Raw genomic sequence first — 12,940 nt, 5'->3', positions numbered from 1 at the left:
TGTAATCGCGCCGGGAGTGCAGAGTCGCAGCCAAGCGGGCAGTGCCCTTCAGAGGAGGGAAATCAACCCGGGGAACTGGGGTTGAATGCTTTGGTCTGCAGGAACTTTGTTTTTTGCAGCTCGCGTCCAGACTTTTCTTTCAGCGCTCAGTTCGAGAATTATCTGACATCAGCATTTGAGAAGCCTCGAATGTTCTCATTCTCTTGACTAACCCCTATTTTCCATTCTTTTCTGTTTCAGGTTTCCATTATAAGCATGCTTCTTTTCATGTGTGAAATGTTTGGATGGTACAGAATCCGGTAGCAAGGGCTAATAGTTTCTGTTGCAGGTTTACCTGTAAATGGGAGTCCTTTCTGGCCTGCCAATACACTTGCTTAGTTTCTCTTTCAAAAATATAATACAGAGCATTGCAACTTTCTACTACGAGGGTCTAGTATGCGGGCAGGGATGAGCAGCTGGTGGAGTTTTCTACTAAAGTAGTAGGAGGGGATGGTATTTGCCTAGGAGATCATAAAGAACACCGATGTGAAATTGCTGATTTTCTACTTTAATGATATCACATGTTCCTAAGACTTTTTATTTTTAATCAGAAGATTGGAAAGTGGCCAAGGCTAATTTTTTATAAAGGGATGCAGGGGGAAATCAGTTTATCATCTGTTCCAAATAAATTAGTGGCAAGTGTTATTAAAGATAAAATTATTGAGCACACAGAAGTCTTGCAGAAGAACAAGGTTCCTGCCAGGGTAAATCCTGTCTTAACATTTTAGAGTTCTTTGCACGTATCAACAAGCATGCAGATACATGTGATCCACTGAGTAGACATTGCTTACTTAGACTTTGTCGAAAACCTTTTGACAGAGACTCTCAACAAAGACTCTTGTCAAAATTTAGCCCCTATGGGATAAGAGAAGAGCTTCTCCTTTGGATTAGTAGTTGATTAAAGAACCAAAAGCAGAGAGTGGGAATAAAGCCACATGAGATATGGAAGTAGTGAAGTTCCCCAAGAATCTGTATTGGTACCAGTGCTTTTTAATGCATAAATGATCTGGAGGTGGGGTAAGCAGTGAGGAGGCCAAGATTGTTGATGGCACCAAGTTATTTGTGGTTGTTAAAATAAAATGGGACAGCAAACAGCTCCAGAAGATCTCTCCAAACTGAAAGAATTGGCATCAGAATGACAAATGTCATATATGTATGTATGTGAGGCCCTTTGTCTAATCTGGCATGGCTGTTCCCACTAAATTTAGGGCATCTCACATTCTCCTCCTCCCCTAAACCACCCCATTTGTCTATATTTCACCCATAACAAAATTTGTGAGGAAATCAGGATTACACATGCTAGCATAATGAGGCCAGATTTAGTTAGTGATCACCAGATAAAAGTAAAGAGTCTACAATTATTTACAGTCCAGTGTGTTTATTGATATTGGTCTTTGGACAATTAATAGAGAACAAATCTGAGCTCGTAACCTTTTTTGAGGGAAGGTCAGTGACAGAGAGAGACTGGAACTTGAATTCTCTGTAACCAAGGTATAAGCCACACTTCAAAATAGCATCTGAATTTCTGGGTGGGGAGAGAGAAAGAGAGAGAGACACCAAATTAGACCAAAGTGGGAACCCAGGAAACTGCCACGTGTCCTATCTTTTTCACAATTTTGAACATCTCTCCAAAAAAAAAAAAAAAAACAACTGTTCTGGCTTCCTCTTGAGTAACCCTAATGTAAGGAGATGTGGCTACAATTGCTATAACATGTGTAACTCCTGTCCTGCATAAGCTTCATGCCCAGTGTGAAAAAATGGTTTGTTGCAACACCCTGGCTTTCTTGCTAGAGTATGTTCTCCAGCGAGTTACACCATACAATACCAACTGGGGAAAGCCCACCTATACAAAAAGATTTTGTATCATAAAAGAAGATCCATTTCCCTTTTCAAAAGCAACAGAACTTAGTGGCTATTTGTGCCTCTTTGGTAAGATGATGTCCGAACCACATGGGAGCAACCAGAGTGAGTTCCGGTGCTGAAGAGGCACTCAGCAAAGACACCTTTGTGGCCCATTCAGCATCAATGGTCCCAAAGGGCCATGGGCCTGCCTAACCGTAGCACCTCCAGGCTGCCATTTTAAATCTTCCTCTGTGTCCTTACACCAGGCATCTCATGTTAGCTCAGGCTGTACTGGTAATTTGAGAAGGGAGCGTCAAAGCCATTCTAGATATTACTCAGAATTAAGTGGGAGGCAGAGGAGGTAGAACTGAATTCCTTTAGAGTGCAGATAGGAGGTAGCGTTTTTAAATGTTCCCAATATCTTTGCATGTAATAAATTAGCACATCAGGGACTCTGCTGGAAAGAACTGTTAAAGTCATTTTTCTGGTGTGAGGTTTGCGTGTTTACTTCCGGGAAAATTAAAAGTGATCACCACCACAACTGACCTGCATTCTGAAATGGTCAGGTCAAGCACTCATATTACTTCCTGTTCTGAAATATGCTCTCAACTAACACTGGGTGAGCTTTTCTCAGCATGAGCAATCCTCATGCTAGACACAATTCTTCAGGGCAGTATGGTTTTCAGACTATATCCAGGGATATCAAGGGCAGGATGCTTATCCTTGGAAGCTTATTTTATTTTTATTTATTTATTAAAACATTTCTATGCCGCCCCTTGCCGAAGCCTCGGGGCGGCTCACAGCATAGAGGGATTCTACAATGGGAAGGACAGGCATGACTGACAAGCTTTGCCGAGTCAGCCTGTCCGCCTGCTAGGTGCAGCCATGGGAGAGAGTGTTGTATCCTGGGATGTGCTTTCTTTCTTGTACAGGACAATATAGGATGCAGCTGGCTCAGCCACTATCCTGCACCAGCAGAGCAGACACACTAGCACAGCAGAGGAGCCTTTGTAGCATGCATGAGTTCTCTGGTCAATATGGAAAGTATTTCCCAAACTTTGGAAACCTGTTCTGTGCAACACTATCTCTACATTACACATGTGCGTGTTCTAAATTCCTTGTTATAATTTCCAGAGATCTAGCCATGTTAATCTGTCACTGGAAAAACAGTGAAGAGTCCTGCAGCATCTTAAAGGCTATCACATTTATCACGAGATACACTTCTGTGGACTAGATTCATTTTACTGGATTCATTATTATCCTCAGTGTAGGCTCTGTGTGTGTCAGAATGAGAGAGAGAGAGAGAGCGAGCGAGCGAGCTATAATGAAGTGGGACCAGATGGTTGCAAAATGCAAAATGCAGTTGGACAATACAACTAGAGTTTAAGCAATAGAATTAGTGGTATAGAAAATAAATAAATATTCCTCCTATGCAGGTTTAGATAGAAAGAAATCTTACATCTCCCAACATGCTGGCTGGGGAATCGTTGGAATCATGGGACTTCTTATAATTCCTATAAATCTGCATAGTATTGTTTCCTAAAAGTATGCAAAATATGATTTGTATTGGTCACTGTAGTTATTTTGCATACATTTAAGATCTAATTAAATTGTTTCAGACTCTGCTTATGTATTTCAGGCTTTACCAATTCTCCTTTCTATACTGTGTAAATAACAATAACTGACAATAATAATTCAGGAAGTGGACTCTTGTCCATGAAACTTAGGTCAAAATGATCTGATTAGTCTTTAAGGTGCTCCAGGACTTTGTGATTTTTGCTTGAGTTACTAATTAAAACTAAAGGTATACTTTATTAAAAATAAAAGTAAAATTGTACGTATTGGCAAATATAAAGCCAGGCACAGAAAAGTCATCTATCAGGGCAGTGCAATATATCCTATTACATGCAGAATTGTAAGAAAACCAGAAATCCAAACACATTTTACTTGTCTCAGTTTCTTGTTTCTCTGGAAATCACATTGGTCCAAGTCAGGTTGTACCCTTTTCCTGCACACTGTCCGGCGGATATCAACATCAAGCCTGTATTTCAGCCCTTTCACTACCTAGAAAAAGCAGTTGCTACTTCATTAAACAGGCCACAGTAAGAACAAAGTGGAGAGAATGCAGGGCGCTTAGTAAATATTGAATCCAGGAACAAATACAAGATTTTCCAAAGGGTAATATGACAGACATATTGGTGCCTGTAATGTGTATATTGAAAACACGGTTATCTCGGTTCTCAGGCTTTGTAAAAACTGTAAAATCTCTTTGACGACAGATAAAAGGATCGACATCATGGAGGCGGGTAAGAGTTCCACTCAGCAGCAAATAGGACCAGCATGTACATGTTCCCATGTCTTTCTTGTTTCTTTTTCCCTGTTTATACTCAGATTATTAGGGCAAGCGGGTATATATAGTTACAGATCCTCAATTTCTTCTTATTTATAAAATGCATGATCCTTTTCCACAGCCAAATAGTGTTTCTTTTCTGAAGTAAATGTGTTCAGCATCAGGGCTGCAAAACCAAACTACATTTTATGCCTGTAGTTAAGCTTAAAATATGGAACTGTACATACTCAAGAGTATTTTGTTTTCATCATGATCGGCAGACAGGTATTGGCTTGTTTTTTTCCAACAAGTCAAAAAGTGGGGGAAGTACAGAAGCATGAAATTGTAGCGCCAGAGGGACAAGACTAATGCGAGCCATGCGCTTCTTCACGACTGAAATAATATACAGGATTGTAACACTGCAACAAGAACATCATGGCTGGGGGGCGAAAAGTTGCTTTGCTGCATCACTATCATACCATCTCTAATTTTCTGAAAAGCAACTCTCTCCAGCTCAATATTGCGGAGCTTTGGAGCAAAGTTCCAGCTGCAGATTTATCTCAAGGAATTACACGTACCTTGGAAATACCTGGCCTCCCCATGGAGTGTTTAGCCATCAACACAACAACAACAGCTGAACCAAACTGTAAGCAAGTGCTTGTTTTGCCACCGTTCATGTTAGAACCGGAATGATAATACAACTGGAGGCTGTAGCTTGACCTTTCTTGCAGGAATGTACCATCTTTCATTGGCATAAAATGAGCAAATGGGATTTTGCTTGTGCTGTAAAGAATATGTACTGCACATTTGTGGCTGCAAACATCTGGATGATTTCTTACCTGTATTGTGGCGTTGTTTATGCAAGATTCTTTGAATAGGAATATGTCATTTGAACTGTTATTGTATCTGTAGACACCAAACCTGGCAGCTTTCTGAACCCCTGGGTCATTGGTCTTGACATGGACAGGAACTCCAGGCTGAATATTTGAATTGGGCAACTGGCCTTTTATACCTGAACAAAGACAACAATTCACAAATGGGCAGTACTTTAGAAACTTTAGCCTGTGGGCAAATATGTTATACAGCACTGCACAAGATGTATTCCCTTGTGTATCAGTAAGTTCTTAAGCTTAATTCACGAAGTAGCTATGAAGTCTCATATAGCTTCTGCACGTGACTCTGATTATTTCTACAGAGTGGAGCCATACAATGTGCTGTTGTGATGAGGGATGGCTGGTGCTTCCCAAATGTTGGGGTACCATATAAGCTCCACCCACCTGGGCAAGTTCATCACACTTGTCCTTGGTTCATCCACCCAGGGCTCCTCACACTTGCTTCATCCGAGCTGCATGGATGGCTCTGCTTTCAGCAGCGATATCCAATAGAAAGTTCAGAGGTGGTTTATCTCACAAGCCTCATAAGATGCTAGGAATACATGACAGGAAGGTGTAACCTTCCTGGTGTTGTATGGTTGGTCTGGGCTTGAAACGGAGGCCAAGACTGACACAATATTAAAGCATCTTTAAAGTCTTTAAAGTCCAGGTTTTCTACATAAGTCAGGGATCTCCTCTCAAGCTAAACAGATGCTTCAGAGGAGGGATTTTCCTGGGGAGCCCTGGGAAGAGAGGAAAGGATTACATTTTCTCTCCATACCTGCAGCAAGCACAATAATTATCGGTTCCCCACCCCACGCCCCAGTGGTGCTGTCTGCAATTTTTAAAAACCAGCATGTTAAATATAAAGACACAGGACTGGGTTTTGATTTAGGACAAAACTGTACACTGGAAAAAGTGAACTATTTCACTGCCACCTTCCTATGCCAGCCCCCTCAGCCCCTTGAAAATGTTATTTTGAGTCAGAAGACCCTGCTGAAGGGAGAAAGCTGTCATATGTGTGGGGGAGGGGGAACCCTCCAAAATCGGGTGAAAGGACTTTCCACGAACAGAATCCTGCATTGCCTTCCTCCTGCATAAGGTTGATCCTGGATCAAACCCTCCGTTTGGTCCTGAGTGATAGACCAGATGGAGGCAACAAGTGACTTGCCCAAAGCTAAACACTGAGTAGGTCAGAGCTGAAATTGAGACACTAACTTCAAAGAACTTAGAATCATCGAATCATAAAAAAATTGGAGGGGCCTATAATGCCATCAAGTCCAACTGCCTCCTCAATGCAGGACCCCAAATTAAAGCATCCCTGACAGAGGGCTGTTCAATCGCGTCTTGAATACCTGCAGGGTGCGATAGTCCCCCACCTCCCTTGGTCACTGGTTCCATTGCTGTCCTGCTCTAACAGGAAAAATTTTCCGATGTCTTGTCAGAATCTGGTTTCTTGTAACTTACTATTCCATGTCCTGCAGTCTGCAATGATTGAGAAGAGATCCTGGCCCTCCTCAGTGTGACAACCTTGCAAGTACTTGAATGATGTTATCATATCTCCCCTCAATGTTCTCTTCTCCAGGCTCAACATGACCAGCTCTTTCAATCTCTCCTCACAGGGCTTTGTTTCCAGTTCCTGGACCTCTGTGCTGCCCTCCTCTGCACTTTTTCCAGTTTGTCTGCATCTTTCTTGATGTGTGGAGCCCAGAAGTGGACACAGTACTCTAGATGGGGCATAACTAGTGCTGCATGGAGGGGAACCAGTATTTCACATGATCTGAAAGCTATACTTCTATGAATGCTGCCCACTTATCTGACTAAATACTTTTCAGCTGGAACTAAATTTTACAGAAGGCAAAGACAAGTGACTTGTTCAAGGGCATGTCCTGAGCACAAGGGAGAGGTGAATCTAAGCTCCAGAAGATCAATCATTGCCAGTAATTCCCCAGCCAGTTAATTCTCCCCAGTGAAGTTGCCTCCCAGATCCTGTTAAAATTAATTTATGACCCATTCTTTCTTCCAAAAGTGCAACTCCAATTAAAAGAAAAGAGACAGCCAACTTCAAATATATTTTTTCCTACAGGCTAAGTCCTTGTGGGTAGTCAATGTAAGCTAGTACCATTTCCATGTAAGTGCTTAATATTTATTTATTGGGCACGTGTCATCACACTGCCTCTGTATTGCATATAATCCCCCAAAACATTGCAGCATTTAGGTAGAGACTCTTCCTTGCTTTCCTAATTTTGAAAAACATTTTCTCCTCTTAATGAAACTGTTGCACAATCTTGCCACAATTTTGCACAATTTTGCCAATTTTGTGTTGTTCATGTTTAGTCCACCCCAGGCTTCTTAAGCCTGGTAGCTTTCAGATGTGTTGGGCAATGGAAGGCCAGACAAAACTTCTTTATCAGACAAATTTGGTCCAGAAGGTGCTAGCTTGCTTCCCATTGGTTTGAAACACTCCTGATACAAATGTCACTTATTACCTTCCTATTGGTTTAGCAAACAAATGGCTATCTGATGAATCTAGAATGAGCAAACAGAGCATGCAAAACCGATGCCATGAGAGGAAGAATCAATTGCTTCTTGCTTTCTTTCACAGTTGAAAACCCTTCTGTTGTTTAATGCCATTCTGAAATTGCCCAAGACTCTGTAAAGAGTGTTAAAATGACATTGCAAAATTGTACACAAGCGGAAAAGGCTATGTTTTTAAATGATGAGTCAGATAGTGGCCTGCATAAGCTGGTCATGCATCCTGCAGCTGATAAAATGACAAGCCTAGTTGATTGTCATTAGAAAGTACTGTCGAAATAATTCATGGTACAAAAAGCAGGCCATTTTTGTCTCTTAACCAGCCTGGGCTGGTTCAGACATTCATATTCATCAGGTGCTGGCTAAAAGTACCAGTTGAGCAAGGCCACAGAAATCGAGTAACGCAGCTCCTAATGTGGCCTGCAAAAGCTCACTAACAAAACTCCTACATGCCATAAACTTTCATATTTGACTTCTTATTTTTTCAGTACCTATAAATACATAAATACTGAAATTGTTGCCTAACCTCAACTATGCTAAATACTAAAGCAGGAGGGACATAAGCTTGAAATAGGGTAAGAAGAATGGGACCAGCATGTCTATTTATGTACATGCTTAGGTGGCAAGGAGTTGTTAAGTTAAAATTCCTGGATTGTCATGAATGAGCCAGCATGCTAGTCCACATGATTCAGTCACTTCCACTTAATTCATCCTACCAGGAGAAGCTAAACAATGCAATGGCACTGTTTTTGGTTGTTTATCACGAGGACAAGCCAGGGGAGAGACAAGCCCTAGTTTGGGGTCTGGAGTCAACCCCTGGGGTGTTTAGCCTCAGCTGGGCTGTTAGCACACATGAACCAGTTTGCGGGGGAAGCTGTTTGAACACGTCTCTGCTCTGAGTTGTGAGTGCATGTTCAAACCACTTTATCACGCTTTATGTTCACACCCATAATGGCCAACAGTTGGTCAGTTGCTTGTCTCCTGTGTTCTTCTCTTTTGCTGGAAGTCTCACCATCCAGAGTGCTAAATGGCACAGCAGGCCATGGTTCCATTGCATCATCCCTATTTGGTGGGTGTCTCACTGCAAGTGTTAACAGTATTCAGTGCCCCTCTTTAAAAAAAATTGAAATTGCTGGTTATTTTAAATATACTTTTTAATGCCTAAAGCCGTACCAAATCTTATTTTTAACTCCTCTCCTTGCCTTCACCCCTCTCAATGGAAAATGAAATAGAAAGGGTGTGATACCAGTTCATCAAGTAGCACACAGTTGCCTTTTATCCTCCATATAAAGAGAATCTGAAAAGATTTTGTGTTCTGCCCTGTCCTTTAAGAACAATCTGGCAGCTATTTAGCAGGTGAAGCTTTTCCTTACATGGAGATACTGTGAGAAGAAATTCTACCTGCTAAACTTGTGTGATGCAGGGTGCTGGCAGAAGCAAAGGAATGGAGATAGTAAGAACAGGTGGTATCTTGAACATGTCTTTTTAAGATGCAAACTGCAGTTGATTCAGCTGTTACCAGGCCAGCTTGCCATAGCCGCTCCTTGCTTAAATGATGGATTTGTGAACCCTCCCTTCAGATTTAGAAGTAAAAATGCAGCACTTACACAATGCCTAACAGAATTTTTGACTTTAGGAGAATAATGCTGCTTGTGCCTAATGTCACTAAATACCCTTATGCAGATACTGTAGAAGGAATATAAAAGTTGCTTACCAGTCCAGGTCACATCACAGAGAAGCAGAGAGCAAAGGAGACTCACTCTCCACCCAACAACCATTGTGGATACTTAATGATAAGTAAAGAACATGTCACTTGCTTCTTACACCCAGTACAGGAAGTGGGGTTACCACTGCTAGTTCAGGAAATCACATTGGTTAGGCAAAGCAAGTTTTAAAAGCCCCTTCTATTCTGTTTTTTAATCCTTGCAAAACCCATATTTCATTGCAAAATTTATTTTTCAACAGTGTTGGATTAGCAATTGATAGGAGCAATCAGGAGTTTGGCGGTGGAGTTCAGTGGGGGAGGTCGAGAAGGAACTTCCTAACATTTTTTTCTTTCTCTTCTTCTTTTCCTTTTAGTCCCCCCCCCCCCCGCTTCCTTTGTTTTCTTCCTTGTAACACTCTCCCATCTACTGGTAGGATTGTGTTGTTAGCCTTTAATGAAGGCAGGAGATAGCAAAGGTTGTTGCAACGGGTCTGACAAGGTAGAGTCCAAAAGGTAGCTGAAAGAATGGACTGAAAAGACTTCCCAGTGGCAGCAACCTGCAATGTCTGTGTAATGTTTGTATTCCTTCCTGAGGGCAACATGGCCTACACATGCCACAAGTGCAAACTAGTCGCCCTTTCAGAAGAAAAGGTGAGCAGGTATTCAAAGAAGATTCAAAGAAGTTTTTAGCCACAGCTAAGAGTAGTACAGAAGCTAGAATTGCAAAAGCAAGCTGAGGTGAAATAAGAAAATCCCGAGGGAAGGGAAAATGAGGGCGCTCCCTGGAAAAGAATTATTGGTCCAGAAGAACTGGAAGACATTCTGCATCACTGGAAGTAGTGGAACTCTTGAACCACTTTCAGTTACTTGGGGATGAGACTGGAGGGCAGCCTGCTGTGGAAGAACTGCAAGACTGAACAAGAGGTTAAGGGTCAGCCAAGTAATGGTAATAATACCAAGCTTTGCAAGAGCAAGAAGAGAAGAGTGTTAATTGTGGGGGATGCCCTGTTGCATGGGATGGAAGCACATGCATGTCAGGAAGACCTGTGGACTCATCAGGTACGCTGTCTCCCTGGAGGACAGATTAGCAATATAACTGAAAGATTGCCGAGACTCATACAGCCCACTGGTATGTATCCCTTCTTTCTTATACATGTGGGAACAAATGGCATTCTCAAGTAGAGTTTTGAAGAAATCACATCAGACTTTGAAGGTTTAGGGAGGAAAGTCAAGAACTTTGGGACCCTAAAATCCTTCCAGTTCTTGGAAGAGGAATAGACAGGGAAAGACAAATATTCCAAGTGAGTGCCTGGCCACAAAGGTGGAAGTGACATGAGAGATTTAGATTCTGGGACCGCAGGTCTAGAAGATGGACTGCTGGCAAGGGATTGGTTGCCGCTTACAAGGACTGGAAAGAATGTGTTTGGCCACAGCAGTGAATAAGTTTATCAGGAGGGCTTTAAACTGAATCCTACAAGGAAGGGAGACGTACACATGGGTGTAACCACGGAAAAAGGCTTATGGACCACAACAGAGAGAGCAGCTCTAACAGTACCCAATAATAGTCTTCCAAAAATGTAGGAAAAAAGCTAGAGTATAAAGCATGTGGTCTTCAGTTTATACTAGTGCCCAGAGTATGGAAAAAGAGCATGAATTTGAACTCTTAATACAAGAGGGTACATGCAACCTGATAGCTTTAACCTAAACTTGGTGGGAAGACTCCCATGGCTGGATTTCAACTCTTGAAGGACATACCTTTTCAAACCAAACCAAACCAAACCAAACCAAACCAAACCAAACCAAACCAAACCAGAAGGAACAAAGGGAGGCAGAGTCACACTATTACTTATTTCTGCACAGAAATACAAGTGAATGGTTAAAATAAATGGAGCAAAGAATAAGAGGAGGACAGTGGTTGAAATCTATTATTGACCACCTAGTCAAGGAGAAGACAAAGAAGAAACTGTTGAAAAGCAAATTGCTGGTGTTGCAAGGAGGCATCCTGTTGTGGTTATGGGGACTTCAGTTTCCCCAATATATATTAGGAGACAAATGTTGCCTAACACAGTCCTTCCAAGAGATTCCTGACATGTGTTGCTGATAACTACCTCCAACAGGAAGTGGAGGAAGGAACAAGAGGAAGGGCTATCCTTGACTTGATAGTAAATGGCAGGGGAGACCTAGTGAACAAAGTGGCAATTATGGGAACTCTGGGGGAAAGTGACCGTGCCATACTTAAATTCTTGATTGTAAAAAATCAGAAGTCAAATGCAGCAAAACCTGTACTCTGGATTTTAGGAAAGTCAATTTTAATAAGTTCAGAACCATGATAAGTCCTATGGAAATGAGAAAAGGAGTCCAAGATGGATGGGGATTTTTTTAAAATGAAATTCTAAAGGCATAATTACAAACAATTCCAACAAGGAAAAAGGGTAGAACAGAAGAAGCCTATGTGGCTTCACAAAAGGCTTAGAGTTTATCTGAAAACAAGAAAAGGACATGCATAGGAAGTGGAAGGAAGGCCAAGCTACAGAGGGAATACAGGCAAGTAAGACAGAATTGCAGGGAAATTATCAGGAAGGCTAATGCTAGGAATGAACTGAGGCTAATGAGGGATGCTAAAAGCAGCCAAAAAGACTTCTTCAGATATGTCCAAAGTAAAAGACAGAGGAACGAAATGGGTGTCCAACTACTCAGTGTGGGTGGTAAATTGATAACAGATGACAAAAGGCAGACACGCTCAATTCCTACTTTGGCTCAGTCATCTATTAAAGAGGATCTATTACTTTCTTGATGAAGGAGAAATACAAGGTGAAGGAACAGGATGGCAGCTCAAGATTTATAGGCAAATAGATAAGGATCATTTAAAAGGGCTGAATGAGTCAAAGTCTCCAGGGCCCAATGAACTGCACTCTGGAGTCACAAAGGAGCTGGCAATAGAACTCGCAGAACCACTGTCTATTAACTTTGGGACATCATGGAGGACAGGGGAAGTGCCAGATGACTGGAGGAGAGCTAATGTTGTCCTCATCTTCAAGAAAGAAAAAGGACAACAACCTGGGAACTGCAGGCCAGTCAGTCTGACATCAATCCTTGGGAACATTCTGGAGCAAATTATAAAGCAGTCATTCTGCAAACACCTTGAAAGCAATGCATGGAAACCCTGGGAGAGAGGCTGAAAAACAACTCTCAAACCTTGTGTGAAAATGTTTGCAAGAACCTAAGAAATGGAGCCCCATATGACTGCTAGCAGCATCCTTCTTCTGTGCCATGCGTAGGAGCTGTTTGTATGGCTGCCCTTGACAAGGAGGAAAGTTGGTCACACGGGGCTCACCAGGAATGGAGGCCTGCACAATTGCTGCTGCATGTGATGCGGAAGAAGGTTGCCTGTTGCACAACCTTCTTTCCACAAGTGTTCACAGTCTTCCTCTTGGCTTGCTCATTTTGCAATACCAGGCCAAGCACAAGAGGAAGTCCACAAATACTAGAAGGATGGATTCCACAAGAGTTCATCCCAACCCTACACAAACCATCAGCCAGGTTAGTCAGTTTCACTACCTTCAGCTCACCTGTTTTGTCTGGATTGAGCTTAGCCTCTTCACCCTCATGCACCCTTAA

General features: G+C 42.0%; 1 protein-coding gene across 1 annotated transcript; it reads right to left on the bottom strand.

The window, feature by feature from the left end:
* Window positions 1-1,400: 1,400 nt before the first annotated feature.
* Window positions 1,401-9,414, bottom strand: LOC123017531 (cystatin-F-like). Its single transcript, XM_044418945.1, has 4 exons — window positions 9,332-9,414; window positions 5,050-5,222; window positions 3,829-3,945; window positions 1,401-1,564 (listed from the first exon to the last, which is right to left on the bottom strand). The coding sequence occupies exons 1-4, from the start codon at window positions 9,393-9,395 to the stop codon at window positions 1,487-1,489; spliced, it is 432 nt and encodes a 143-aa protein (XP_044274880.1). The 5' UTR covers window positions 9,396-9,414; the 3' UTR covers window positions 1,401-1,486.
* Between the last annotated feature and the right edge of the window lie 3,526 nt (window positions 9,415-12,940).

Source organism: Varanus komodoensis, unplaced genomic scaffold, assembly GCF_004798865.1.
Source record: "Varanus komodoensis strain SLA01 unplaced genomic scaffold, ASM479886v1 scaffold94, whole genome shotgun sequence".
NCBI lineage: Eukaryota > Metazoa > Chordata > Lepidosauria > Squamata > Varanidae > Varanus > Varanus komodoensis.
This window is presented reverse-complemented; position numbering and strand designations above follow the sequence as displayed.

What these genes read in the sequence shown, in the direction of transcription:
- LOC123017531 (XM_044418945.1), bottom strand. Translation starts at nt 9,395, where the DNA reads ATGGTTGTTGGGTGGAGAGTGAGTCTCCTTTGCTCTCTGCTTCTCTGT. An exon ending in TAAACAACGCCACAATACAG is followed by an intron (nt 3,946 to 5,049) that starts GTAAGAAATCAT and finishes TGCTTTTTCTAG; the next exon opens with GTAGTGAAAGGGCTGAAATA. An exon ending in GAAACAAGAAACTGAGACAA is followed by an intron (nt 1,565 to 3,828) that starts GTAAAATGTGTT and finishes CTCCCCACCCAG; the next exon opens with AAATTCAGATGCTATTTTGA.